This window comes from Camelus dromedarius, chromosome 1, assembly GCF_036321535.1.
Source record: "Camelus dromedarius isolate mCamDro1 chromosome 1, mCamDro1.pat, whole genome shotgun sequence".
NCBI classification, from domain to species: Eukaryota; Metazoa; Chordata; class Mammalia; order Artiodactyla; family Camelidae; genus Camelus; species Camelus dromedarius.
Genome location: NC_087436.1, coordinates 117,142,834 through 117,169,565, shown reverse-complemented (window position 1 = coordinate 117,169,565; position 26,732 = coordinate 117,142,834). Strand labels below are relative to the sequence as shown.

General features: G+C 50.6%; 1 protein-coding gene and 1 non-coding gene across 2 annotated transcripts in view; one reads left to right on the top strand and one right to left on the bottom strand.

Moving 5' to 3' along the window:
- SLC2A9 (solute carrier family 2 member 9) overlaps positions 1–26,019 on the bottom strand; it is a 170,607-nt gene extending 144,588 nt beyond the window's left edge. The window contains 4 exon segments of the mRNA XM_064489355.1: positions 12,208–12,306; positions 20,112–20,212; positions 20,330–20,499; positions 25,905–26,019. Of these exon segments, the coding sequence (XP_064345425.1) occupies positions 12,208–12,306; positions 20,112–20,174 (162 nt within the window). The 5' untranslated portion in view covers positions 20,175–20,212; positions 20,330–20,499; positions 25,905–26,019.
- On the top strand, positions 21,846–21,952 carry LOC116149158 (U6 spliceosomal RNA). The gene has a single exon (XR_004132790.1). It is a non-coding gene; the product is annotated as a U6 spliceosomal RNA (small nuclear RNA).
- Positions 26,020–26,732: the final 713 nt, after the last annotated feature.

Below are 26,732 nucleotides of genomic sequence, written 5' to 3'. Positions count from 1 at the left end.
GGCTGGACATGAACTTTGACCCGCAGTTTTCAAGCTCTCCGGGAACCATCTGGCATCCTTTAGGCTACCCAGCGTCAGAAGCCCCCTCCTCGTTTGGGAGAACTTCGTGCCTTTTAGGAGCCCTGAGGGAAACAGAGTGCCCGCATCACCCCAGGCTGAAAATGCAGACGCGCCTCCCAGCATGCCCTGCAGTTCGGGAGGGGCCACGTGACCGAGCCAGCTCAGCCAATCAGAGGCCTGGCTTTGCGCGCGGAGTGGCTAAGAGGCGGGGCTGAGGGTTCCCCCGCCGCAGAGTGCGCTCAGGTAGGACTGGGTCCGCCGGCGGCAGCACCTGCGGTGGGAGCTGCGGTGTCATTTGCCAGCCGTGGGGGAGACGGGAGACGGCAGGGGGGTGCTGCAGCCGACCCCGCAGGACCAGCTTCGGGCGAGATCTGGGGTGTTATCCCGGCAGCGGCAGCGGAGCTTCCCCGCCCGGCTCGCCAGCGCTCCCACCAATCCTGGGAGCCGCTTCCTATTTTTTCAATGATTTCTTTTTTAGCTTCAATCAGGCAAAATTGTTGATGTTGCGTACGACTAGAACTCTATCAGAACACGTAAATAATCCCATTTCATCCTCATGATGATCCTAGTGGCAGACACCCTCATTTACAAATGAGGGAACCCAAAAAGTGGTGCAGGAGGGTTTGCGTGAGATCTGCTGGCCTCAGAGCCCGAACACAACAACCCCCAGTGACTCCTCGATCATGACTAAGGTGGAAAGTTAAGCAGCTAAGTCCAATAGGACATTTATTGATTTAAAGGTCAGTATCGGTTAGGCCCTTGTTACGGGCTAGACGCCCTATCAGGTCCTGGAGAGCATAAGGACAGCCCTCAAGCAGCAGAGTATAGCGGGAGAAACAGTGTGACAATCGCTAAGCCAGAGGGACCAAAGGGCCACAGGAAGGCAGGGGGTCCAGGATGCCACGAGGTCTAAAACGAGTACATACAGGGTCCAGACTCTCCAGAGAAGCTGGCATAATGAGTGAGCATCCAGCACTTCACAGGCATCCCTCCTGCCACCCAATAATCAGGAGACCCCCAAGCACTGAAGGTTATTCTTGGGTGTGACTTGGTCCCTACTGCAATCCTGCACTGATTCTAGGAACTGCTGCTATGTTGCAAGGAGTCCAGCTGATACCCATGGTAGAGGAATCTCTTACTGCCACACTTGCAGCATTGATCAGTTTCCAGTCAATGTGCAAAAACTAAAAAGATGCTGTTTGGGAGGAAATTTTCTCTTTTCCCTTCCAATCATTCAGGAGCCTGGTGGGAAAAGAGGCGGCTTTCACGTCACGCACTGCTAGACACTGCTTTGGAAGTCTCTGCAGAGACTTATTTCAGTTTTGGGAAACTGGGGAATGAAAGCCCCTGCAGAGGGCTGGCTAAGCCTGGGAGAGTTGCCCCCTGCAGAAACACATTTCAAATAGTCCCCAAAAGCTAGTTTCAGAGTGATGCCTTTGATGATTAAATATTTGTCTTCTCCAGGTGTGAATTCAGCAAAGGCTTACATGAAAGGCAGCCTGAAAGCTTATGTGATAGTAAAAGCCAGGTGATGAGGGTTGTTCAGCTGATTCATTGCACAGACATTCACTGGGTTTGAGATTTGTGGACCTAGTATATGTCAACACTGACTTGTAGCACATGGTACAGAACAGGTGCTTAAATAAATGTCTGTGTCTTAAATTGAGTCTCTGCCATGGGTTGGTCACCATGTAAATAAAAATAGGTAACCCATAGGTCAAATTTACAATGTGCCATGGGGACACATGTGAACTCATCCCCTCTGCAAACCCTGTGAGGCAGGTACTGTGTTTTGACTTCTCTCTGGGGCAGATGAGGAATCTGAGGCCCAGAGCCATAGGGCTTTCCTAAGGTGACACCTTTGGCAAGTGGCAGGGTCAGGACTCCAGAGCCTATCTCTGAACCACTACCCTATTCCAATCCTTAGTACAGAAAACACAAAGATGGTCCCATCCATAACTCTACTGCATGTGGAAAGACTGAGGTGGGGGAGAAAAGGAGACATGGAATGAATTTTGGCTGACTGCTAAGTGTGTATCAGACATCTGTACACCTGCCCTCAGCTGACCCTTCCAGCCATCCTATTAGGTTTCATGAGAGCTGAAAACTCTGGAGCTAGAAATGTACCTGAAAGCTACAGACTGCAGTGGAACTGCAGAGCCTGCTCATGCTCATGGCGTCTGTGCCCGCCTCCCCTTCCTGGCCCCACTGCCAGGTCACACTTCTCAGCCCCTTGCATCTGGGTAGGGCCGTATGTTCTCACCAAAGGAGTCTGATTTGGTGTATGTCTCCTTCATTGAGGATTCAGAGTTCATGTGCCTTGTCCCTACTCACTCCTTTTTCTTGTAGGCTGGTCATGCACAGAGGACCCAGCAGAGCCCTCTGAAGCCCTAAGGAAAGGTGGAGCCACTCAACAGAAGGAGCCTGGGCTCCTGAATGACTGCGTGGAGCAGAGCACCCCTGCTCACCTGCTTTGGACAGCGACAGGAGTGAGAATGAACTCTCACTGTGTTAAGCCACCGAGATTTAGGACTTGCATGTCATCACAGCTAATTTATCTGAACACTGTCAACCTGACCCCAACGCCCACGCCATGACAATTACTATGACATGGGACTTTAAGAAAGAGGGAAGATTAAGGCAAGATCATGAAGAATGGGTAGGTTGGGAGAGGTGGGCCTTCAACTATAGGTTTCCTTTTACAGTTTGGGAAACTCATAAGACTCCATTAGAAAAAAGTATTCTGCAGTAAAACATAGTTTAAGCTCACTGTGCTAGCTAACCTCTAGGCCCACTTGGGGCCATCTCATTCGTGGATTCCACACTGCTTTTCCATGGAGCCTGCTTCCAAGAAACCCTTTCTTGTATCTTTCTCTCTAAGGAGTCTGCTTTAAATCCTTGGGGAGCAATTGGAGATTTGAGCATGCAGTCGAGACTCTACTTTGGGTTTCAGAACACAGGAGGTGCAGTGTGGAGTTATTTCAGAAAGTTTCATTGAGAGGTGGCTGGACCAGTGAGGAGGCTCTGCACTGGTAAAAGATGATGAGTCTAACAGAAATGTTTTATGAATTCATCGAGGAGTATTTATATTATGGTTAGTACTTACTAGAGGCCAAACAGCAAAGAAGTGAGTAAGAGGCCATATGGTGAAAGGAAAGGAGACACCACAAAGAGCTGAGGGTCGTGGGTTCAAGACTTGCTTGCACCACTGAGTCCTTCTGTGACCTCTAGCAAGTGGCTATGCCTCTGAGGTCAGGGTTCTCAGCAGTTAAGGGCCCTGGAATTCATTGCATTCAACTCTCAGCTCTGCCACGTATCTGCTGGGTGATCCTGAGTAAATCACTCAACCTCTCTGTGCCTCAAGTGCCTCATTCATTCAATGGTTTTCCTCCCTAAAGAGTTACTGGAAGGATGTAGTGTGAGGATGCACCTCCAGCCCAGTGCTGGGCCCACGAGAGGCACATGATGGTCATCAGAAGCTGGAGAGGCTAACGGTGGTGTGGACGTCATTATTTCTGTCTCGTCAAAAAAGGGTCCTAGACTTGTTTATTTCTCAGGTCTATGAATCCATGGATAATTTCCCTCTATTTCCCCTGCCAACAAGCCAGGGGCCAAGCTTCTGGCAATAAATTGAACCATGCAATTCCCAGCCGGGAGGGCTGGCAGAGAACACCTTCCAATGATGACAGGATAATGGGAGGCAAATTACCTTGTAGCCTGTGTTACGATATTAATGTTCCTTACTGATTCACACCGAGCCTGTCATGAATTCACCTCAAATTATTCTCAGGAGGGCTAGAAAAATTCTCATAAATAGAACCCTTCTATGGATGGCCCGGAGGACCCACACTGTTGCATAACAGAGCAAGTCATGCCTGGAGGTCCTTAGGGGTTTGCAGAGAAAGTCCGCACCACCGAACACATCCGCACAGGGAGGACAACGGTACAGAATTCCTTACAAAAGTGCCCACCGCCCAGCCATGCTCTTTGAAGCAAGGACCACACAAGACAAAATTCCACAAGCCCAGCAGTGCCACCTAATGTCACTTGAGTGGCACAGCTAAGGCCTCCCGTGCAGAGAAAGTGGCCTGAGACTTCTAGCCTCTGAAAAGTTCTGCTTGCAAGGTCGGCCCTGGGCTGGGGTCGGGGAACCTGGATGGGGGGAGGGGCCCCACTCTTCCCAGAACAGAGAAGAGGGGCCCCCAGGGCCTACACTGAGCAAACAGCTTCGTTTGTGCTGCACGCCTGCTCCTCTCCGGGAGGCAGGTGTGGTGGACGTGCCCAGAGGAGGCGCCTATGTGCCCAGCCCCTAATACAAGCCCCGAGCTCCGAGCCTCTGCTCAGCTTGCCGGGAGGGCAGCACCTCACACTGCGGTCACAGCCGGCTGCCGGGGAAGCTCGGTGCACCCGCACGGCTCCGCGCGGGGAGGAGCCGGCCGCGTGTGCCTGGGCCCCTGCGCCCCCGCCCCAGGCGCCTCGCCTTTTGGCTGATCTTGCTTGTATCCTCTCGCGGTGACAAAGCACAGGCCAAGGAAGTCTGCGTGCCGACCCTGCTAGCGAATGCGCAAAACTGGGGCGGCCCTGGGGTCCGGCGCACCTCCCAGGTCCCTAGCGAAATGTCCAGCTCCATTTGGACTTAACTTGATGTTCAGTTTGCGGGTTTGTGGTGGTTTATTTCCTTCCTACTGTGTGACTCCCCCGGAGGAGTTTGAGAAAGAGGCCTCTCCTTCTAGACCTGAGAACAGTTTGCTCCCTTCGCTGGCTTTTAAAATGAAAACTGAACACAGTGAAAGAGGATGCTTGGGACTGCAAGCCATGGTCAGAGAGTAAGACCCTCAGAGTTTCCTGGGTTCCCCCTTCAACCACCTTTGCAATGAGGCAGCTTGACTCTTGGGTTTAATTAGATAGAACATGAGGAAAGAAACGCATTTTCTGTGTGGCCCCAGGCAGAAGCAGAGAGAAGTGTGTGTGTGCACACAGACACCCATCTTATAAAAAAAAAAAAAAAAAAAAAAAGGATCCAGAGCCTCTCTCCTGCTGGAACGTTCTTTTGAGAGATGGCATAGCTGTGTTTGTGGGGGGACAGTGCATTCATGCAGGCCTGCTCTTTGCTCTGAGATAACATGAAAAGATGCTCAATATTGTTAATTATCAGAGAAATGCAAATCAAAACTACAATGAGGTATCACCTTACACCAGTCAGAATGGCCAATATTAAAAAGTTCACAAACAGGGGGGAGGGTGTAACTCAAATGGTAGAACACATGCTTACCATGTGCAAGGTTCTGAGTTCAACCTCCAGTACCTCCAGGGAAAAAGTAAATAAATCGATAAACCTAATTACCTCCTCACTGCAAAAAAAAAAAAAAAAAAAAAAAAAAAATCCACAAATGATAAATGCTGGAGAGGGTGTGAAGAAAAGGGAACCCTGCTACACTGTTCGTGAGAATGTAAATTGGTACAGCCACTATGGAAAATAGTATGGAGATCCCTCAAAAAACTAAAAATAGACTTAGAGCAGTCCCACTCCTAGGCATTTATTTGGGGAAACTCTAATTTGAAAAGATGCATGCACCCCAATGTTCATAGCAGCACCATTTACAGTAGCCAAGAAATGGAAGCAACCTAAATGTCCATCAAAAGATGACTGGATAAAGAAGATGTGGCATATTTATACAATGGAATACTACTCAGCTATAAATATGAAATGCCATTTGCAGCAACATGGATGGACCTGGAGATGATCATACTAAGTGAGGTAAGTCAGACAGAGAAAGATAAATATCATATGAAATCATTTATATGTGGAATCTAAAAAAAAAATGACACAAGTGAACTTATTTACAAAACAGAAAGAGACTCACAGACATAGAAAACAAATTTATGGTTGCCAAAGGAGAAAGGTAGGGGAGGGATAAATTAGGAGTTTGAGATTCGCAGATGCAAACTGCTATATATAAAATAGATAAACAACAAGGTCCTCCTGTACAGCACAGAGAGCTATATTCAATAGCCCATAATAACCTATAATGAAAAAGAATATGAGAAAGAATAGATATATATGTATAACTGAATCACTATGCTGTACACCAGAAACTGCTCAACACTGTAAATCAACTAGACTTCAGTAAAAGTTTTTGAAAAGTGGCCTCTGGGTGGGGCCAAGGTTGTGACCGTCCTCTGCAGACACAAGGGCACCATCCATTGGCTGAGTGGCTTTGGACCAGTTACTCAATCTTCCTCCTCCCAGTTTCCTTTTTTTGTAAAATGGGATTATTGTCACAATAATTTGGTATACACAGTAAGCTGGGACACAAGTGAGAGTTCCAGTTCCTGCTTCATAGACGGGGATTCACAGAGCAGTTTTATTGTTAAATTATTAACTGTGTGCCGTTTGCTTTTGCTGATAAGCAGCCTGCTTTTCTCTTACAACTACTGGGACAAAGTGAGGCAGAAGGAAGACAGAGGAAAGAGAAAGAACAACTTTGACTTTCCAAAATCAGAGTCCTGTCCCGCGCTTAAACTCTCCTGCGATACCTGTCTCATCAAAATAATGGCCAGTCGTTTCTGTAGCAACAAGATGCACTGGTTTCTCCTGTGATCTCAGCCTCTCCCACCAAGATGCCCCACTGTGCCCCTCCATCCACCCAGTGGGTGCCGATGCCTGTGACCCTCTCTGCACCCGTCATCCATCCTGGCTGTCCTGCTGTGGGCCTCAGGCCACACAGAGCTGCCCCACCACGTGCTCTCCTTCTCTGAGAGCACAGGGGCTCCCAGAAGAGTCACTAAAGTTGCAGCTCAGGGCAGCATTAACTGAAAGGACCAGGACTCGCTGTTGGTTCTCTGTCTGCTGGTTCATTGGACTCTTTCTTTTGGGCCAGCATCGAACACCTGCTGCTAATGGGGACAGCTCTCTTCTTGCAGAGAGAGGTGATGGTTTTCCTCCTCATCACCGCCTGTTTACCTGCCCTTAGGGAAGGATCCCGGAGAGGAGAATGAGTCAGTAAACTTTCTGCTGGGAGATTTATGGAATGTCAAATTAATTGTTTTGCTGAAGTGCTGGGCTTAGATACTAACACCAGGGGGGTGCGATTCTGTCTCTCCTTCTAAGAGGAGAAATGTCACCAACTTAGAAATCACTGAGTCATTCATTATATGTAAAAGCCAAAGCACTCATTGTTATTCTTGCGGACGCTGGGTTTGTTTCAAGTTTAGTCCTAGTTTATATGCCTTGGGAGCAGGGGTGATAAGTTAGACCCCCAAAGCAAAGCAAAGTTTCTTCCTTCCTTCCTTCCTTCCTTCCTTCCTTCCTTCCTTCCTTCCTTCCTTCCTTCCTTCCTTCCTTTCCTTCCTTCCTTCCTTTCCTTCCTTTCTTTCCTTCCTTCCTTTCTTTCTTTCTTTCTTTCTTTCTTTCTTTCTTTCTTTCTTTCTTTCTTTCTTTCTTTCTTTCTTTCTTTCTTTCTTTCTTTCTTTCTTTCCTTTCTTTCTTTCTTTCTTTCTTTCTTTCTTTCCTTTCTTTCTTTTTCTTTCTCTCTTTCTCTCTTTCTTTCCTTCCTTCCTTCCTTTCCCACTCCTTCCTTCCCTTATTCATTAATTCATTTAACAAACTCTTTTTTCGGTATTTTTAGGTTTAGAACATATTTTGTATGAAGCACATGGTGTATGTGCAGTTGTATAATTAGGAATTTGGCTGGCTTTTCTTCCTGGTTCTTGGAAGGTAGCCTCTAAACCCTTGGATTTTCGGAATGAGAGGTGTGTCTTTGTTATTCATGGAGGGGGTCTCAGACCCCACCTGGTGCTTTATGCATGTGCGATATCTCAGGTTGGGGGCTGGCCATGCCAGGAGGACCATCCATGTGGCCAGAGGCCAGGTCATGCCCTCCCTACGTCCAAGGAGGGGAGGCGGACTGGAGACAGATTTGATCAGTCATGCCTAGGTAATGAAGCCCAAATAAAAGCTCTGGACACGGAGGTGCGGGTGAGCTAACCTGTGGGCACTACTTGGTGTATCAGTGTGCTGGGAGGGTGATGTGTCTTGACATTCCAGGGAGAGGACACCTGAAGTTTTACATTTGGAAGCCCCCCTCCCCCATAGAGTACCTCACTGTATGGGTCTCCTTTGCCTGGTTCTCATTGGTATCCTTTTTGTCATAATAAAACTTATAATTACATAAGCATGCTGCTTTCCTGAGTTCTTGGAGTTGTTCTAGCAAATTATCAAGACTGAGGGGCTAATGGGAGCCTCCCCAAATCTGTAAACAGTTGGTCAGAGTCGTAGGCGGCCCTGAAATCCCCAAGCTTGCAGCTGGTGTCTGAGGTGAGGGCAGATGTTTTAACCTGTGAACTTGGCCTGCCTGTGGGTAGTCGGTGTAATTCTTAAGGGCCCTAGGATTTCCAGGCTGGTAAATGAGCATTGGCTTCAACTTAAAGCCCAGCTGCATTAGCCCCTAACAAGAAAGCCGGCCTGTCCCCTGAAGCCAGGCCCTGACTTCTCCTCTCTAGCTGTGAAAGTCCTAGATGGCATCTCCGACACAGCGCTGTTCTGTCTGCATTGAGAATCTGTCATTTAGTGAAGTCACTTCCATGAATTCTCTGAGCTGGAGCTTCTGGAGAACCTGCTGCGGCTCGTACATCAGCACCGGCTGCTGCACCTTGCACGCTGATGTCCTGGAGACGGCATCTTTCCTTAAACCTCGTGAAGCAACCTCTGGTCGCTTCCAGCTTCTTCTGCAGCTTCCTCACCTCTCTCAGCCTTCACGAAATTGAAGACAGTAGAATCCAGCCTTGCTCTGGGTGAGGCTTTGGATTAAGGAAAGGTTGTGGCTCATTTGATCTTCTATCCAGACCACTCCAACTTTCTCCATGTCAGCAATAAGCCTGTTTTGCTTTATCATTTGTTTTTTAAAAATTTTTTAAATATATTTTTTGAAGTATAGTCAGTTTACAGTGTTGTGCGAATTTCTGGGGTACAGCACAATGCTTCAGTCATACATGAACATACACACATTCATTTTCATATTCTCTTTCACCATAAATTACTACTGGACACTGAATATAGTTCCCTGTGCTCTACAGCACGATCATGGTGTTCATCTATTTTATATATATTACTATCTGCAAACCTCCAGCTCCCAATTTATCCCCTTGCTTTAACACTTGTGTGCTCACTGGAGTAGCACTTTTTGTTTGTTTGTTTGTTTTATGAAGGGGAGGTAATTAGGTTTCTTTATTTATTTCTATTTGGAGGAGGTACTGGGGATCGAACCTAGGACCTCATGCATGCTAGGCACGCACTCTACAACTTGAGCTATACCGCCCCCCTGGAGTAGCACTTTTAATTGCCTTCAAGAGCTTTCCCTTTGCATTCACTTGGCTATTTGGCAAAATCACTTTTAGCCTCTCTTGTCTTTCAACACACCTTCCTCACTAAGCTTAATCATTTTTAGCTTTTGATTTAAAGTGAGAGACGTGTGACTCCTTTCACTTGCACACTTAGAGGCCATCGTAGGATTACTCGCTGGCCTAATTTCAATGTTGCGCTGTCTCAGGGAGCAGGGAGCCGGAGGACAAGGGGAGAGACGGGGGAACAGCAGGTGGGTGGAGCAGTCAGAACACACACAGCATTTACCTGCTAAGTTCGCTGTCTTCTCTGGGCGCGGTTGGTGGTGCCCCAAACAAGTACAACAGTAACATCAGAAATGACTGATCCCAGAGCACCATGCAGATGGAATCATGGGAAAGCTGGAAATACTGTGAGAATCACCCAAATGTGACACAGAGACAGGAAGTAAGCAAATGCTGTTGGAAAAATGACGCTGATCGACTTGTTCCAGATGGAGCTGCCACAAACCTTCAATCTGCAAAATATGCAATATTTGTGATAAAGCCAAGCACGATCAAACGAGGTGTGTCTGTGTAGAGACAGCAAAGAGACCGGCGGCTGCCAGGGTCGGGGAGGAAGGAATGAGCAGTGGGCTTTGGGTGCTGGTGTGTGTCAAGTTCGGCTCATGGATTAAACAGAGGTACCCCTGCCAGTGCAGGATGGTGACAGTGGGGGAGGCTGGGCCTGTGTGGGGACAAGAGGGTACTGGGAACTCTGGGCGTTCTGCTCAAGTTTGCTCTGAGCCTAAAACTAGTCTAAAATATTAAGTTTATTACTTAAAAACATTTTTTGAATGAATAAATGCGGGAATGACAGAATTGCTCCTTCCTCGTGTCCCCATGGTCATTGCTTGGACTATCACTTTTCCACCCACACATTCTGTTCCAGCTTCAAGTTGTACACGTCTCTTTGCCACGTAAACCATGGGTGCAAGGGTTCTCCACCCTCTGCTGGAGCCTCATGAACTTTCAACATGAAGCTGGAGGGCAAATTCTCAGTCGTCTGTCAGCTGGGGAAAAAAAGCACAACCTTAAAGTTGAGAGTTATGTTTTGTTTGGCAGACTTTCTGAGGACTTGAACCTGGGAGGCCTCTCAGATCTCTCTAAGAGGTTGCTTCAAAGAGGCAGGGGAGAAGCTGGGACATAGAAGAGTTTTGCCGCAAAGACCAGGTAGTCAGAACATAAAAAGAGTATTGTTAAATAATAATAATAATATAATAATAGTAATAATAATAATAAAAACAGATACCCTAAGTTAGGGGATTTAGTGCTTTTCTATATATGGGAAGGTGCAAAGGTCTGAGCTCATTGAAATCATTCCTCTGATGTGCACCTAGCTGTCTAGGGCCAGTGTCCTGTCCTTCCACACCCTGAGTTCCCTCGGGGGCACCACTGGCGGTGGCTCAGAGGCTAGGCTGCCTGCCTGTCTCTATCCTGAGTGCCCTCCAGTCACAGTCAGGGTTGGTGGTAGTGGCTGATGACTTGATGGCCCCAGCATCCTTTGTTTACTGCTGTGGCCGGCAATATTTTTCATTCACACCTCTTTTAAAGACAAATCTGAACAAATCCGATCCCATCTCAGGATGACACCACAGTGACAAAATCAAAGCCAGTGATTGCTGCAAGCATTCAGAGAAACCATCCCGGCTCCCTGGTTTTCAAACTGTTTTTAGCATCAGAATCAATTTTTCAAACAAACTTACACAGAGCCCCCAAATATAAAAGAGTTAACAGTAAAAAAAAAAAAAAAAAAATACAAAAACAAAAACCCAGATCTGTCCTGGCACAAAAGGAGTCTGGATCCCTGTGACACGTCTGCAAAGCCTTGGGCTGCTGGTCCAGTCTTCCACTGTGTTTTGTACACAGGATGCTGGGCCCCCAACAAGCAAAAGCCTTAAAAGCATCCAGGAAGGTCCACAGCGAGGTTTCTGTGTCTTTGGTGTCTGCCCTTGTGCTCTGCAAAACACATCCTGCACTCCGACCACATCATACCTGCATTTCCACAAATGTTTCATATCTCAGGCTTCTGTGCCTTTGCTCCACCTTCGAGGTGCAACTCAGGGTGCAACTCAGGCATCACCTCCTCCAGGAAGTCTTCCCTCATACCCCCCATTGACCCATCCACCTTACCCCAAGGTGGAGGCTGTTGAAGCAGAAGCCAGCACACCCAGGAATGGGCAGCACCTAAACCTAATAGCCTAGGTGGGTGGGAACCAAACCTCCATCTGCAAATTAGCAGAATGGTGTTAAGAGAGCCTGAGAAATTGCTCCTAATGACCTCATTCCAGATGAAAACAAAAATTAGTGATGGATCTTAACCAACAGATATCCATGTGGCCTCTAACTGTGATTTAAAGCCATAAACACAAAAGAAAGATCAGGAAAATGTTTCTGTGTCTGGATCCCTTCGTGGTTACTCAGATTGCATGCTCCTAGCCCTGGAATAAGACCTTTAGCATCCACTCCTTGGGAATCTCCGAAGACCCCTCTCTACAGTCTCCCAGGACACTCTAGAAGCAAGAAACTGACCCCAAGCGTTGTCACTATCCTCTGTTTCTGTATCTCTCACCTACCCCTCCAAGGCGGGGCTGTTCTCACGCTCTCTGTCCCTCCCCTCACCCAAGTGTCCATCAGGGGTCTGGCATAGACCTGGCCTGCAGAAGTTTGCAGAATGGGGTACCATCCTGGGCTAGGTGGTAACACCTGGTTTTCCGCGTTGCCGCAGCGCCCTCTGCCGGGTGCATCCCGCCACTGCAGGACACTCACCGGAGTTGGGGCGTTGACCACGGAGAGGTTGTACTCACAGAGGAAGGAGGAGCCGAAGGCGCCCACGAGAGAGGCCACGATGAGCGAGCAGGACCAATCCTGGAAAGGAGAGCAAAGCAAGTCAGACCTGACACTTGGGCGCAGAGCCAGGGACCCGCGGGAGGCACCTGGGCTGTCCCCTTAGCTAGGGAGTCCAACTCAGAGGATTCCCAGGGCAAGGATGCAAGTCTTTTTGGAGCCAGCTGGCCGGAGGGTTTCCCATCCAGGTCTGGTCCCGGTGGGTGTGGTCAACCCACGGAGCTCAGGTCGCCTCTGTTGGCAGCCACACCACTGCCCTCCTTGCCCTGCTGCATTTAGATCTGGGAAACGCCGACCTACCATCCTTGCAGGTGCTCTGACAGCAGCTACACGCTGCTATTTTAGCTGAATCTGGCCTGCCTCTGACCCACAGAGGAGCAAAAGAGCAAAGCCAGACTAAGTTGCCAGCAGCCGCAGCTGCTTCTTATTAAGAGCTATAGTCTCGTCATCTGTTCTAAGCGCCTTCTGGATTTTCTCTCCTGGAATCCTCAGATCAGTACTTTTTAGCTTGCTTTTACAGGTGAGGAAACAGAGGTGAGGAGCTGTCCCTGGTGCTGTCTGGGATGGAGACTGGAGCCCAGATGGCCTGGTTCCAGCCCTCGTGCAGTCATCACTGCACCACACTGCTTCTTCGCCTTGGAGCAGTGTCTGGGGCCTGAAGCTGCAGAGATGCACACAAGCTCATGCAGGCCCCGCTGCAGGCTGGGCTGGCCATCTACTGGCCAGTGGGAGCACCTTGGAACAAGGACCTGCAGACAGAGAGATGTAGGGCTTGGCCTGGAGAACCAGGCATCTGCCTCCATGCGATCCTGCCCTATGGCCCCATCCACGCACGGCTGCAGCTGCACTAGGACCAGAGCAGAAACATCTGGGCCCCTTGGCAAAGGCTCGTCAGAAGGCAGGAGCTGGAGGCTGGAGGGGCTGCCATCCCAGGCTGGCCAGGAAAGTGAGGAAATTCACCAGATGGAGGGGCCCAGGTGCTCTTGGAAGTTACTTTCTCTGCCATCATTTATTGTGTGTGTGTGTGTGTGTGTGCTTGTGTGTTCTAAGTGCCAGGCCCTGACACAGCTCCAGGGACACAGCAATAGACATGACAGATGAGGTCCACAGTTTAGGGAACTGAATAGATCAAACACTGTTTGGAAGCCAGGTCCCTGCTCTCCCTGCCCCAGCGCTGCCTCTAGCTCAGGCTCCAGCACCAGAAGGCTCCACCGCTCGGCTGGGGGGCCTGTCCAGGGTCTTGACCTTTCTGGGCCTCAGTTTGCCCAGCTATAAAATGGGACCTAAACTGTAGCACCAGCTGCATAGGCGGTGGTGGATGTGCTGCTGGCCAAGGCCATGGAGGGGGGCACATGCATGTAGCCAGTGTTCAGAAAGGGTGTTTACTTATTCTGTTTTCTCTCTCCACTCCCTCTGGCCCAGCCACGCAGAATGGCCAGCACCTGAGTTACATGCTAAGGTCTCTCTTGCCCTGGCCAGTGTGGCTGCATCCCCCTGAACTCTTCCCTTCTGGAGACTTTCATATGTCAGACCGATGGAAAGCCTCCCTGGAAGCTTCACCTCCTCATTTCCACGTTTCTCTCTTTGATTCAATACTGTCTGACTCCCAGCTCGGCCACTCGTGTCTGTGCAAACTTAGACCAGTTACATAGTTGCTCTGTGACTCAATGTCCTCATCTGTGAAATGGGGGTGATAAGGGACCCGCCTCATGGGATATTCTGCAGAAGAAAGGAGTTAGAGCAGGGGAGCCCCTCACCCGTCTGGGGGCCGGGGCCGGTGAGGGACAGCAGCAGGGGCGGGGCAGAGGGTGCAGGTCTTACTTTTTGAGGGCGGGAGCCTTGCTTCCAGGCGCTGTGCCGGTCATAGAGGAGGCGCTCGGAAAATGCTGGTGATCGGATGATAGGCCAGAGGGAGGGTTGACGGGCCACGGAGATGGACACTGGCAGGTGTGGGGCCAGGATACTTTTCTGCAGTAAGAGGAGCTTGAACTGAGTGGGATTCCTTGACAGAACAGAATCATTTTGGACAAAATGCCCGTTCTCCATCGCCTTTTGTATTTAAACTCATCCTCTGGGCCTCAGTTCAGATCTCACTCCTTCTGACCCCCTGGGCTGTGCTGGTCCCCTGGGTTTCCCTCACTCCCAGCCTTGGTCATTATTCCCTTGTCTGCACCCATCAGAGAGCAGAGTGGGTGGAAGCCGTCTCCCTTGGAGCCCCCACCCCTGCATGGCCCACCTGGGCCCACCACCTCTCATACCCGCCCCAAGGGCAGAGGGTGCCCGCTGGTGGGGGCAGGAGGGAGGGGAGGACAGCACCCAGCACGAGCGGGCGGCTCTCTGCCGTGGCCGCATCACACGAGCACAGCCGCTGCCAGAAGATGCTGTCGGCCCCAGGAATCTGCAGCTCAAGAGTTGGAGCCCTACAGCCAAGGTCAATGGACCAGGACGCCAGGACTCAGGCCCTAGGGCTTTCAGAGGGGGCAGAGACAGCCCTCGTGGCAAGTACAGAGGCCGATTTCTGTGTTTACCTTTCTTCTCCTCCTGCCCGGTGTCCGGCTGCTGCTCGGGTGGGCACACTCAGGAGGCCCTGGGAGGCTCAGACCATGCATAAGAGGAGCTAAGCTCAGTTCCCAGGAGCCCATGTCCTGTTTCCCAACGATCAGCTTGCTGGCCCTCCCTGCAGTCGGCTCAGCCCGCGGCACCTCTGCCGGGCTCTGCCGGAGCATCTCCCTGAATGAGGAGGCAGAGTCTGAGCTCCCGAACAGGAAACGTGGCAATTTAATCTTGCCTGAACGGGAAGTGGGCAGTGAATTTTTACCCTGTTCCCAAGTCATCCCAGCAACTAGAGAGCCTAAGAGGGAGACTCGTCTTCTCAGGAATCACCACCCTGAGTATGAAGTCTTCCTTTTCCCTCTTAAGGCCAGTGTGCTGGGAGGGGAGCCACTGGCATGAACCCAGGACAAGTCTCCCTAAGGACTGGGACAGATGGAAAAGTGACCGGCTGCAGGAGAAGCCTGGGGGTTCCAGCCCAGACTCCAGCACTTTCTCACTGTGTGTCCTTAGGCAAGTAGCTTTGCTTCTCTGAGCTACCATGGTTACAAGCACAAAATGGAAGATTGATCCTGCTCTGATCGTGCAGCAGAGCAATTCTGAGGCTCAGATAGAAAACACACAGTCCCAAACAGCCTGCTGGAGGTGGACACGGGCTGCCCTGCAGCTCTGGAACAAGTGGGAGGGTGCAGGGTTTGGAAGAAAAAGCACCTGTCGCTGATCATTACTCTGCCCTGCTCATTCGGCCGGCTGAGGGAACACTTCTGACGTGCCTGCCCCGGAGGCTGGCTCAGGGGAAGCATTAAGGAGCCAAGACCCCCTCCTGCACACCAGGATGTCGTGAGAATTAACTCACTGCATGGCTGGATTGCCCAGATGTCAGAGAAGTGCCTTGAATCATGTCTAGGACAGGTTGCCTTGGCCGCTTGCCCCTGGAGGCAGAGAGCAGGTGCAGAGGCCAGGGAAGCAAAGGCGTGCTTGGGGATTGCAGAACCCCTGGAAGGCCACAGTGGCCTCAAGACCACAAAACAGAGATGAGAAGTCAGCCACCTGGGTTTAATGGAAAACGCATGTTGAAATAAAACTGTGGATCGCTGTAGAACTTCTGGGAGCATGGATGGTCACATGCCTTTGCAAACATCCAGCCCCGTGATGTTGGAAAGCCGCTGCTCCACGGGGAACCAAAACTTCCCAAAGGAAAAGCCAACCCTGAATAATTAGGCTGGTTATTTACCAAGCACATGAACCATTCAGGGCAACACTCACGCTGCGTATTCATCACGCAGGGATGTCGGGATGCCGCTTGGAGAATTGGCTGCTCCTGGAAACAATTTTCAGCCGGTTGGCCAGCTCCCCTCACAGAGCCTGGTCCAGAGCGGAGCTCTAACATGGGAGCTCTCGATTAAAATGTGACACGCATAGGAGGCACTGGGCCAGCCGGGAGCGGATCCCAGAAGACTTTCTGGAAGAGGTGATTCCTGAGCCGTCTCTTAGGGGATGAGTAAGCCATGGGAACACGCAGGCAAGGAAGGGCGTGGGATGAGAGGGCACTGAGCCAGGGCTGCAGGCATGGACGCCCCAGGGCACGTGGGGAAGCAAAATAACTGAGCGGGTTGGGGTCTAGTTTAGGAGGGGCGATGGAGGGGAAGGATGGCTGCACCCTGTGCCGTCCTGCTGGGGCTTCGTACTAAGCATCTTATTTCCTCCTCCACCCCCTCCCTGACTCAGGCCCTTTTATGTATCCTCCCTGGTCTCCTCATCTGTAATGGGGGGGAGGGTGTCTACCTGATCTTACTAAAACTCACATTGGATCAGGTGACCCATCCGTTTCATTTAAAATTGTTCCATGTTCTCCATTGGGGTTGAAAACTCAAAGATGCCAGGACCCAGGCAGTTCACACAAATGTGCAGCTACAGCCGGGAGGGTCCCTGGTGTCCCGGTGTTGCAAGAGTTGCCAAAGTCAGAAGGCACTAAAGGTCCTGCCAGCCAGCCCAGCACGTCCATGGGCCACGCAGTGGACACAAAGTGTGGACTGGAGGCCCTCTCCCAGCTGTCCCTGACCATTCCTCCCGTCTCCACTTTCCTGCCCAAAGTCCTGCTGATTTTGAGCCCTGAGGGCAGAAGCCCGGGCCAGGGACAGGGAGTGGTTGTGGGAAGTGGTGTGTGGACTGGAGGCCAGGGGTGGGGGGTGGGGACAAACTGCCAGCAGCTTCCTTGGCCCTGCCCTGCGCCAGGGGCTCTCCCAGAACCTGGGACTGGACACAAGCCAGCAGAGCAGGAGAAACTTGCATGGTGTCCCTTTTGTCCTGCAGCCTGAGGGCGCGGCTTGGCCTGCAGAGCTCCTCCTCCTGGTGGAGCTGGCTGCCTGCTGATCCTCCCCAGAGCCTGCCAGCAACCAGCCCAGAGGTGAGCAGCACCTTGGCCTAAAGTCACACCCCTGAGACTAGAGCCCAGGTGTCCCCGCTGAAGCTCCTGGCCGTTGGGTTAACTGTGCATTCTTCCTTCAGGGAGATGGGGGATCTCAGGTTCCCACTCGCATCCCCAGGGCTTCCCAGGGTGACAAGCCTTGGTGAGGGTGATGGGAGCTGTCCCACCACTTTGCCACAGCTCAGTGGGTTAAAACCCAGACACTGGGGCTGGACAGCCTGGGTTTGGGTCTCGGCCCAGCCACTTTTACAGCCTGTGAGCTCTGGGGCAAGTTACTCGGCCTTATCTGTAGAATGGGGTGATGATGGTGCCAGCACCTCACAGACTTGGGAAGACTTGAGTTCATACACGGAAAACATGGGAACTGTGGAACCCAAGCCAGCACCCGGCGTCCAGCAAGTGCACGGTGAATACTCATCATTACTCTTCAAGTCACCTTGTCCCCAGACAATGAGCTATTTCTTAACCCAGGCGCCCTCATCTTTTTTTAAACCAAAGGCACGGTGAGTGCTCTGGGTAGAAAGAATTGCCTCCTCCCTCCGGGGGGATCGGTGTCCACAGCAGAAAAGGAGAGGTCTGGGGCAGCTCGGTGTCAGTGGACAGCCGCTAAGGCCCGTTCCCAGACGCGAGTTCCGTCCTTCCATGATGGACCATGACTCGGCGTGGTTCCCCAGTCGCCCTCTCCCAGCACATGTCTGCACTGCTAGGCCCTCGTCCAGCTGTGTGCACACCCGCGATGTCACCAACCCTCTCAGCAGTCTCAGGAGGAGCCTCTAGGCTGCCGTTTGGGGGGAAGAACAGAAGTTCAGGGGGAGCCTGGATTCACCTCCAAATCCAGTGCCAGCTCCCTACCCGCACGGGTTGTGGCCCAGGCTCTCAGGCAGATTCTAAAAGTTAGTTCTATCAAGGATGTGGTCATAAAACACACATTCCCGGGTGTGCTGGGGCCTGTTCTGACAGTCACCCCTCCACGCAGACACGTCCGCCAGTGTTTGGTAAGCGTCTCCTCTCGCCGGCTCTCCTGGCCCGGCCCGGGCTCTTCCTCTGACCACCCGTAACTTCGCTCGTCCTTCAGTGCTCAGTGCCCTCGCCACCTCCCCCGAGAAGCCTCCCTAGGCCTCTCTCTGCCGCCCCTGTGTTGCACGTGCTGCTCAGACCTGTGCTGGCTGTGACCCCCTTTCTCCCAGGGGTCTTTCCCCATGTATGCCTTCCCCTCTGGACAGGAGCTCACTGAGGGCAGGGACTTGCGTGTGCATGTTAGGGGGTAAACTGTGTCCCCCAACATTCATACGTTGAAGTCCCAACCTTAGTATCACAGAAGGTGACTGTATTTGGAGACAGGGCTTTTAAAGAGGTCACCAAGGTAAAATGAGGTCGTGTGAGAGGGCCCTGATCTGACCTGACTAATGTCCTTATAGGAAGAAGAGATCAGGACACAGACACACACAGAGGGACGACCACGTGAGGACACGGAGAAGACAGCCATCTGCAGGCCTAGGAGAGAGGCCTCAGAAGGGGCCAACTCTGCTGACACCTTGATCTTGGACTTCTAGTCTCCAGACTGTGAAGAGATACAGCTCCGTTGTTTAAGCCCCCCAGACTGTGGGGCTTTGTCATGGAAGCCCTAAAAAATCTCGGTGTCCTATAAACCTTTTTGAATTCCCAGCTGGTCAGGGAAGGGGCCCGGTAGGTGCTTCGGGAACTGAACTCAGACTCTCCCTTGGATGATGTCCTGACACTGTAACGCTGGCTTGGACAAGGTGAAAATTTCCTATCAGGAAGAGGTAGGGGGAAAATAAAGAATTTTCCACTGAATATCATTTGAGCAGAAGGTTTGTGATGACCACACCACCTCCTCCTTCATACCAAAGGCGTAGACGGGAGCCTTGACTCAACCTAATGGGGCGCCCAGGAAAAGGTACTGTGTCCACTTGGAGGGGGTCGCTCTCTGTTTAGCCTGGTTCTGCCGTGTCCCGGAGGACCTGAGGCAGGTGGCTTGGCCTCCCTGGACCTCCAGGTCGCACCTGGGAGATGAGGTGGTGATGCCCCACATATCACTTCACACTTGCCAGAGTCTGGTAAATACACTCGTGTTGACCTTTGACCTGCTAAATACAGGTTAATTACAAACATGGGCATATATTCTTCTTCGCCTGGTGGCCTCCCCACTCATCACAGGAGGCGAGGCACAGATGGGCCAACATTCAAGACTGCCTGCACTGCAAACGAGCTATGTAGCCTTGGACACATGGCTTTGGCCTTCTCTGAGCCTCAGTTCCTTGCCTACAAAATGGGGATAGCAGTGCCCTCACTACTGTGTGGCCAGAACTGAAGGGGAGACCTGTGTAAGGTCTGGTACAGAACAGGTGCTCTCTGGCTGTTGGTTTTGAACCTGATTTAAAGAGAGAGGCCAAGGAGTCCTGAGGAAGGAGACTTTCTAAGTGTGGAGGACTTCCTGGAGGAGGAGGCAGGTGGACTGGGCATTGTGGTGTGATGGGGGATGGGTTTCAATGTTTCCTTAAGGACTATGACATTATCACCTTCAACATCAATGCCCCCTTGTTGAGAAACGATCTCTGGAATGGAGACCCCCCAAGTCCAGATGGTCACAGCAGACAGTATCCTCACCCACCAAAGTACAAGGCCATCAGCAGCCGGAGCCTCGCCGTATACACCGTGCCTTTCACACAGGTCCTTCCCATGTAGCTTTGCCTCCAGCCTCTGTTCACCCTTCTGTGCCTGAGCTCACCTGCACCACTTCCCCTGGCAGGAGGGAGGGGGTCAGAGGGGCTGGCCTGTGACCACCTGAACACTCACACAAGAGAGAGGTTAGGAAACCAGGACAGACCAATTTCTTTTTTGCCAAATCGCTTTCTTTGTTATCTGCTGGGTCCTCTTCCCGGAGCTTCATGGTCAGTTTTCAGATTTTGGACTGGCCTATTTTTGTTCCTAAAAAAAGAAAGAACAAGGAAGAAGCCATTAGATAATTGCTGTCACAGATGAGTAACTCAGGGGAGGTGGCCCTGAGAGGACACCAGGATGGGGAGCTCCCCCACCCCCAGAGACCTGGGCGCCTCTCTGGCCTCAGTTTCTCCATTTGCCAGATGGTCGTGTTGGACAGCTTCTGCATTTCCCGCACTTGCCACATTGCTTATTAAGTACAGGCCGCTCCCTGGAACATTCTCTCTCAGCAGGTCACTCTTACGGTGGGGCATGTTTTGGAAACACCAGATTCTCTGTCCCCAAGATGTGAAAACAAAAGCAGTGCAAATTCAAAACAAAGTGCCAGTGTCCCCAGTCAAGTTGGGAGCAGTCACCAAAATTGTGACTCGGATCTCCGGCACAACAAAGGAGAAAAACACACAGCTGTTCTGGAATTCCGAAATACATTTCTCGAGCCATAAAATCCTTAGGTTCCTTTGGCTCAACTATTCCATTTATAAATAGTTAATCCAAAGCAGGAATAAAAATGTGCAAAGATTTAAGCCTGATTGTCACTGCCAGCATTTTTATTGTTAGAAAAATGGTCTTCACAATCGGACAAAATAAAGTTTAAAATCCTGGTACGTTCACATGACAGAAACTCATGTAGTACTTGAAAATGTACACTGGAGAAGAATATTTAATGTCATTGGAAAATGCTTGTAATTCTTACTTGAGAAGAGGAGGAAGGTATATAAAAGAATACACACTAGTCAACATTAAAAATAGGTGTACTTATGCAAATGACAAATGCTGGAGAGGATGCGGAGAAAAGGGAACCCTCCTACACTGCTGGTGGGAATGCAGTTTGGTGCAGCCACTGTGGAAAACAGTATAGAGATTCCTCAAAAGGCTAGGAATAGACTTACCATATGACCCAGGAATCCCGCTCCTGGGCATATATCCAGAAGGAACCCTACTTCAAAATGACACCTGCACACCAATGTTCACAGCAGCACTGTTCACAATAGCCAAGACATGGAAACAGCCTAAATGTCCATCAACAGATGACTGGATAAAGAAGATGTGGTAAATTTATACAATGGAATACTATTCAGCCATAAAAACCAACAACATAATGCTATTTGCAGCAACTGGATGTTCCAGGAGAATGTCATTCTAAGTGAAGTAAGCCGGAAAGAGAAAGAAAAATACCATATGAGATCGCTCATATGTGGAATCTAAAAAAATCAAAAACAAACAAACAAAACAAAAAAACATAAATACAAAACAGAAACAGACTCATAGACATAGAATGCAAACTTGTGGTTGCCAAGGGTGCGGGGGGTGGGAAGGGACAGACTGGGATTTCAAAATGTAGAACAGATAAACAAGATTGTACTGTGTAGCACAGGGAAATATACACAAGATCTTGTGGTGGCTCACAGAGAAAAAAATGTGACAGTGAATGTATGTATGTTCATGTATAACTGAAAAATTGCGCTCTACACTGGAATTTGACACAACATTGTAAAATGACTATAACTCAATAAAAAATGTTAGAAAAGAAAAAAGGTGTACTTACAGAGTGATACTATTAAACAATACGTGTACTTAAGCCACGTCTGTGTGATTTTTAACTTAAAATAAACCCTAAACAGTGCTGACTTCAGCAGCACGTGTACTGAAACTGGAACCACACAGAGAAGATAATCACGGCCCCTGCACAAGGATGACACGCCGCTTCGTGAAGTGTTCTGTATTTTGGGGGATGGACCTGGAGATCATCACACTAAGTGAAGTTAGCCAGAAAGAGAAAGAAAAATATCATAGGATATCACTTACATGTAGAATCTAAAAAAAATGAGACAAATGAACTTATTTACAAAACAGAAACAGACTCACAGACATAGAGAACTTATGGTTACTGGGGGGAGGGGGGAAGGAGTGGGAAGGGATGAATTGGGAGTTCGGGATTTGCAGACACACACCACTGTATGTAAAATAGATAAACCACAAGGTCCTACTGTTTAGCACAGGAAACTATATTCAATACCTTGTAATAACCTTATAATAGCCTGTAATGGCCTTTGATGAAAAAGAATACAAAAAGGAGTATTTATATGTGTATAACTGAACCACTATGCTGTACACCGGAAACTAACACAACATTGTAAATCAACTATACATACTTCAATAAAAAAATTAAATGCAAAATAAAATGTTCCTACATTGAATTATTTATTCAGTAATTATTTATGAAGCCCCCATTATCTATGGGGCTTATTATTACGGGGACGCACTCTTGAGCAGGACAGACCTCGCCCTGCCCTCGGGGAGCTGACATTCTGGGAGAAGAGGCAGCTTAGGACTGGCATGTGGGCTGCTCACGGGGTACAGAAGGCGGGTGGCCCGGCCCAGCACAGGAAGGGGGAGCCGCAGGAGGTGTGCTGCAGGGATGGGCAGGGGACAGTCACGTATTTCTGTGCTTAAAAAGCAGGCTTCCTGGAAGCAGCTCAATACGCCGGCGACTACCACTTGCCTGTGGTTTCGCAACCAATTTTTATCTAACTCGTTTTCCTGCAGTTCTCCGATTCTTGGATGAGGGAAACTGTATCTAACAGGCCCGGGGAGACGCCTGGCAAATCCTTGGTGTCCAGTGGCTGCCGACTATCATTCATCGAGCTGGAGGAGTCCCAGGAAGCAGCAGATGTGGGGCTGGGAGGAAACAGAGCTCTGTCCAGGAAGCATGTGGCTTGAGGTGTTTGCGTGGCATCTGGGTGCACGCATCACGTGGGTAGTCAGAAGAGCGGCTCTCAAGACGTGGTCTGGGTGGACGTAGATGGGTAACAATTAACACCTGGGGACTAGGCAAGGTCGCCCAGGGAGAGAGGGTGAAGGAAACTCCCAAGGAACCCCAGCTAGATGGGGGACGGAAAATGGCAAAGGAGGCGTAGTCAGAGACAACAGGGAGCAGGAGGCGGTAGAGGGGACAAGACAGAGCTTGAGGAGGATGCGCGTGGTCGGCAGGGCTGAATGTGGCTTGGGGCTCAAGCAACAGGAATTAGCGTGTCCAGGGCACGTGGCCACAGGGAAGCTACTGGTAAGTGGAGGTGGAGGGGTGGGGGGATCCGGGGGTTTCTGGGGAGGAGCAGAGACATGGGCAGACATGGGCAGAGGACCGACTGTGGGTGAAGGACGGGCAGGACTGCAGGTTTGGAAGTGCGGGAACGGGGCCTCCTGTCCAATGGCGTCTGTATTCTCGGTGACCTGCAAGGCCAAGCAATCAGCTGAAGGGGCAGAGAGGTTTGTGAAGCTGAGAAACTGCCATCCAGGACATCTGGGGAGCAGCTTTAAAAACCAGTGCTGGTCAGGCAGCGGGAGGGTGTGGACCATCCACTCGCTCTCAGTGCTGGAAGGGAGATGTGGGTCTCACGTGTCAGAGCTCTGGGTGTTTGGGTGAGTGACAGGTGGGACGAGGCAGTGACGGCAGGAAGTCAGCTTCCACTGGCGACTTAGATGGCAGAAAAACCAAGAGAAGGCTTGATTCAAGCTGGGGTCAGAGGGTGGATTTGGAGAGGATGTGCGTTGTCTGCCCAAAGCTGGAACCTCCTAGAACTCACAGTTAGAGCAGGTGGACAGTCACGGATGAGGAGGGAGTGAGCACAGACGTGGGGGAGAAGAGAAGGCAGTGCGTGGACGATAACCAGTCACCGTGTGTGTTACACACTTCTGTGGGCTACACCCAAGGCGAGGGGGCGTGGGCAGGGTGCAGGGGAGCATTGTGCTCAGCAGATCCAAACCGAGAGCTTGAGTAAGTCCTCCATGTTGACAGGGGTGAGATGTGCCCTAGGCCAAGGATGCGGAGATATTGCTGTCATCTTCCCAGAAAACCTGTTGCAAACGGGGAATACGGCTGGTGCCAGGAGAGAGTGAGCGGGGCGTGGGCGGTGGCTTCCTTCAGGGTCACAGCCGGCTCTGACCTTCTGTATGAGGGACACTCAGTCCATCGGGACCCACTGCCCAGGGGAGCCGTCTGCAGCAGAAGCCTGAGACTGTGTGCCTCACATGCAGAGACCACTGCAGAGCTGAGAATGACCTCATGTCCCTGAGACGTCACATCACAGGGGGGAGCTGCCACCTGTGCAGTGCAAGGCCAAGTGCAGACAGCTTGCGCTCCAGGCAATATGGAGCTGTGGGTTCAAATCCCAGCTCTACAGCTCATTAGCTGTGTGACTTGGGGAAAGTTACTTAACCACTCTGTACCTCCATTTCTTTGTGTCAAGTAGGGAGTAGTAACAGGACCTGCCTAATAGGGCTGTTGTGAGGATTCAATGAGTTAAGGAGTGTGAAGCACATAGTAAATGTCTGCCAACGGCCTTGGCGAAGCACAGAGAAGGCATCTCTCGTTTGTAAGGGTCTCACGGAACAGATGGTGGCTTAGAGCTGGTTAAGGGGAGAAGGAGGGGGATCCATTTGATGTTTGACTAGAGAACCTTAAACTGCCTCAGAATAATTCTCTAAGTCTTAAATAGAATAGTAAATAACATAACGTAAATATAAACCCAGCACGAGGGTCCAAAAATGCTAGCTCCTGCCTTTTCAATCTGCGGTAACAATACGAAGATTGCTGCTATTCAAGTGTAACTAGCTCTGCTGGTGCCTGCCAGCGTGGCCTGAAAGGTTGGGTTGCTGCTGTTCCCATTGGTGAATAGCCACACCCTGAGGCCCTGGGGCCCACCTGCCACAGTCCAGCAGCTACAGGTAGTAGGACTCTGCTCAGGGCAATCTGATTGGCCCAACCTAGGCTGTACCTGGGGTTACATGTTTAGAAATTCACCTCTGCTGTACTATTGCTGCTGCTCCTTATAATACAACCTTCAGGGGCACCATACATGGGACACTATAACTGATCCTGCTAGAAGTAAAGCAAATGGGGCTCGGAAAAGAATCTTTTCCCACCCAACCTGTCCCAGAGGTCAGATCAGAGCCCGGTCTGCTTGAAGCTGGCTCCTCACTCATGACCCTGCACTGGGTGGAAGGACACAGGCAGAGAGAAGGCGCAAAGTGCCCGCAGACAGCAAAGGTGGAGGTCTTCTCCCAAATCCGCTCCTGTGGGCAGAGGCCACCTCCCTGAACTGTCTGGAGTCGCAGCCTTGTGTACTGTCCACCCCAAGACGTGGCCCTGCTGAGCAAAGCCCTGAGGTCCAGCAAGTCACTGGCTGACAGCTCTGAGCAGGAAACGCTGCACACTCTCTGGTCCTGGGTCTCCCCGACCAATACTGGGTGGTGATTTTATTCTTAATTTTCAGGGTTAACTCTCCATTGACTTTGGCATGGAGCTAAAGCTAACCTATAGCAAGATACTGAAAAAGAATGTGGAAAATAGGGCAGCTAGGAAGATACACAGAGAGAGAGAGAGGGAGAGGGAGACGGAGGGAGAGAGAAAGGAGGAGGGAAGGAGGAGGGGAGGGGGAGGGACAATGAGGGGCCTCTGGAATAATAACACAGCCATAATCACTCATAATCAATTTCGTTTTTATATAAACGTTTGTCAGACACCACGCTAAGCACTCCAAGCGCCTTTTCTCACTTAATCCTCACCAAGTTGATTTTCACATCGCTCAATTTTTAAATCCCTTGCTCCAGCAGCTCTGTGAGGCTCGGTAATTCCTGAAATCGTCCCCAAAGCTGATCCGAGTCTGTGAGCCTGACTTACCTGTTTCCTGGACCTCCCCCAGCCTGGTCCAGTCTAAAGAGTGAGCAGAAGATGCTTCACAAATGGGACGGCTCCCCTTACAATCAGACCGAAGCCTGTGAATTTGTGAAAGAAAGCCGTGTTAATGATCAAATGACACCCAACTGTTTCTGCAAATATTCCGTGCTGCCAGTTTTGACCGGTGATAAATGATTAACATCGAGCTATTGATGTCCAGCTCAGCTTAGTAAAAACATGCCCAGTGGCAGGTCAGCAAGTTCTGGACTGTGAGCTGAAGGCAGGAGTGCCCTGGCGAGGCCACTGCTGACCGCGGGTGTCGGCTCCCTTCTCGACAACTGTGTAGGACTAACTGACCCTGGCAGCTATGATGGAGGTCGGGTGAAATGACACGCGATCGTTGTAAAGCAAAACACAAATGAATGCAGGCTGATCGAGTCCGGAGCCCAGAGGAGCAAGATGCAGGGGTAACTCCTACTGCTTTGTCGACACAGGAGTGAAATCAGCCGTGGGGAAGTCCACGAGAGCTGTCCTTTGGGAAGCGCTCCCCATGTGGTATCAGCCACTGCTGTTACTTTATGCATGCCATGTTGTCCTCCTGAGCTCTCTCCAGTCCCGAAGTGATGCTCATGTGCTGATCCTTCTATTTTTCAGGACTCTGGGATACACAGAGGGCTGGAGTGGCAGATGAATGTGAGGGAAAGAGGGGAGGGGCCGAGAGCATTGCTGGGTAGCTGATGCGAGATCCCAGCTCAGTCAGCATCACCAAGAGCCTCCTTTTGAGCAGTTCACAGAGGGAGGTGAGGGGTGGGAAGGGAAGCGTGGTTCTGG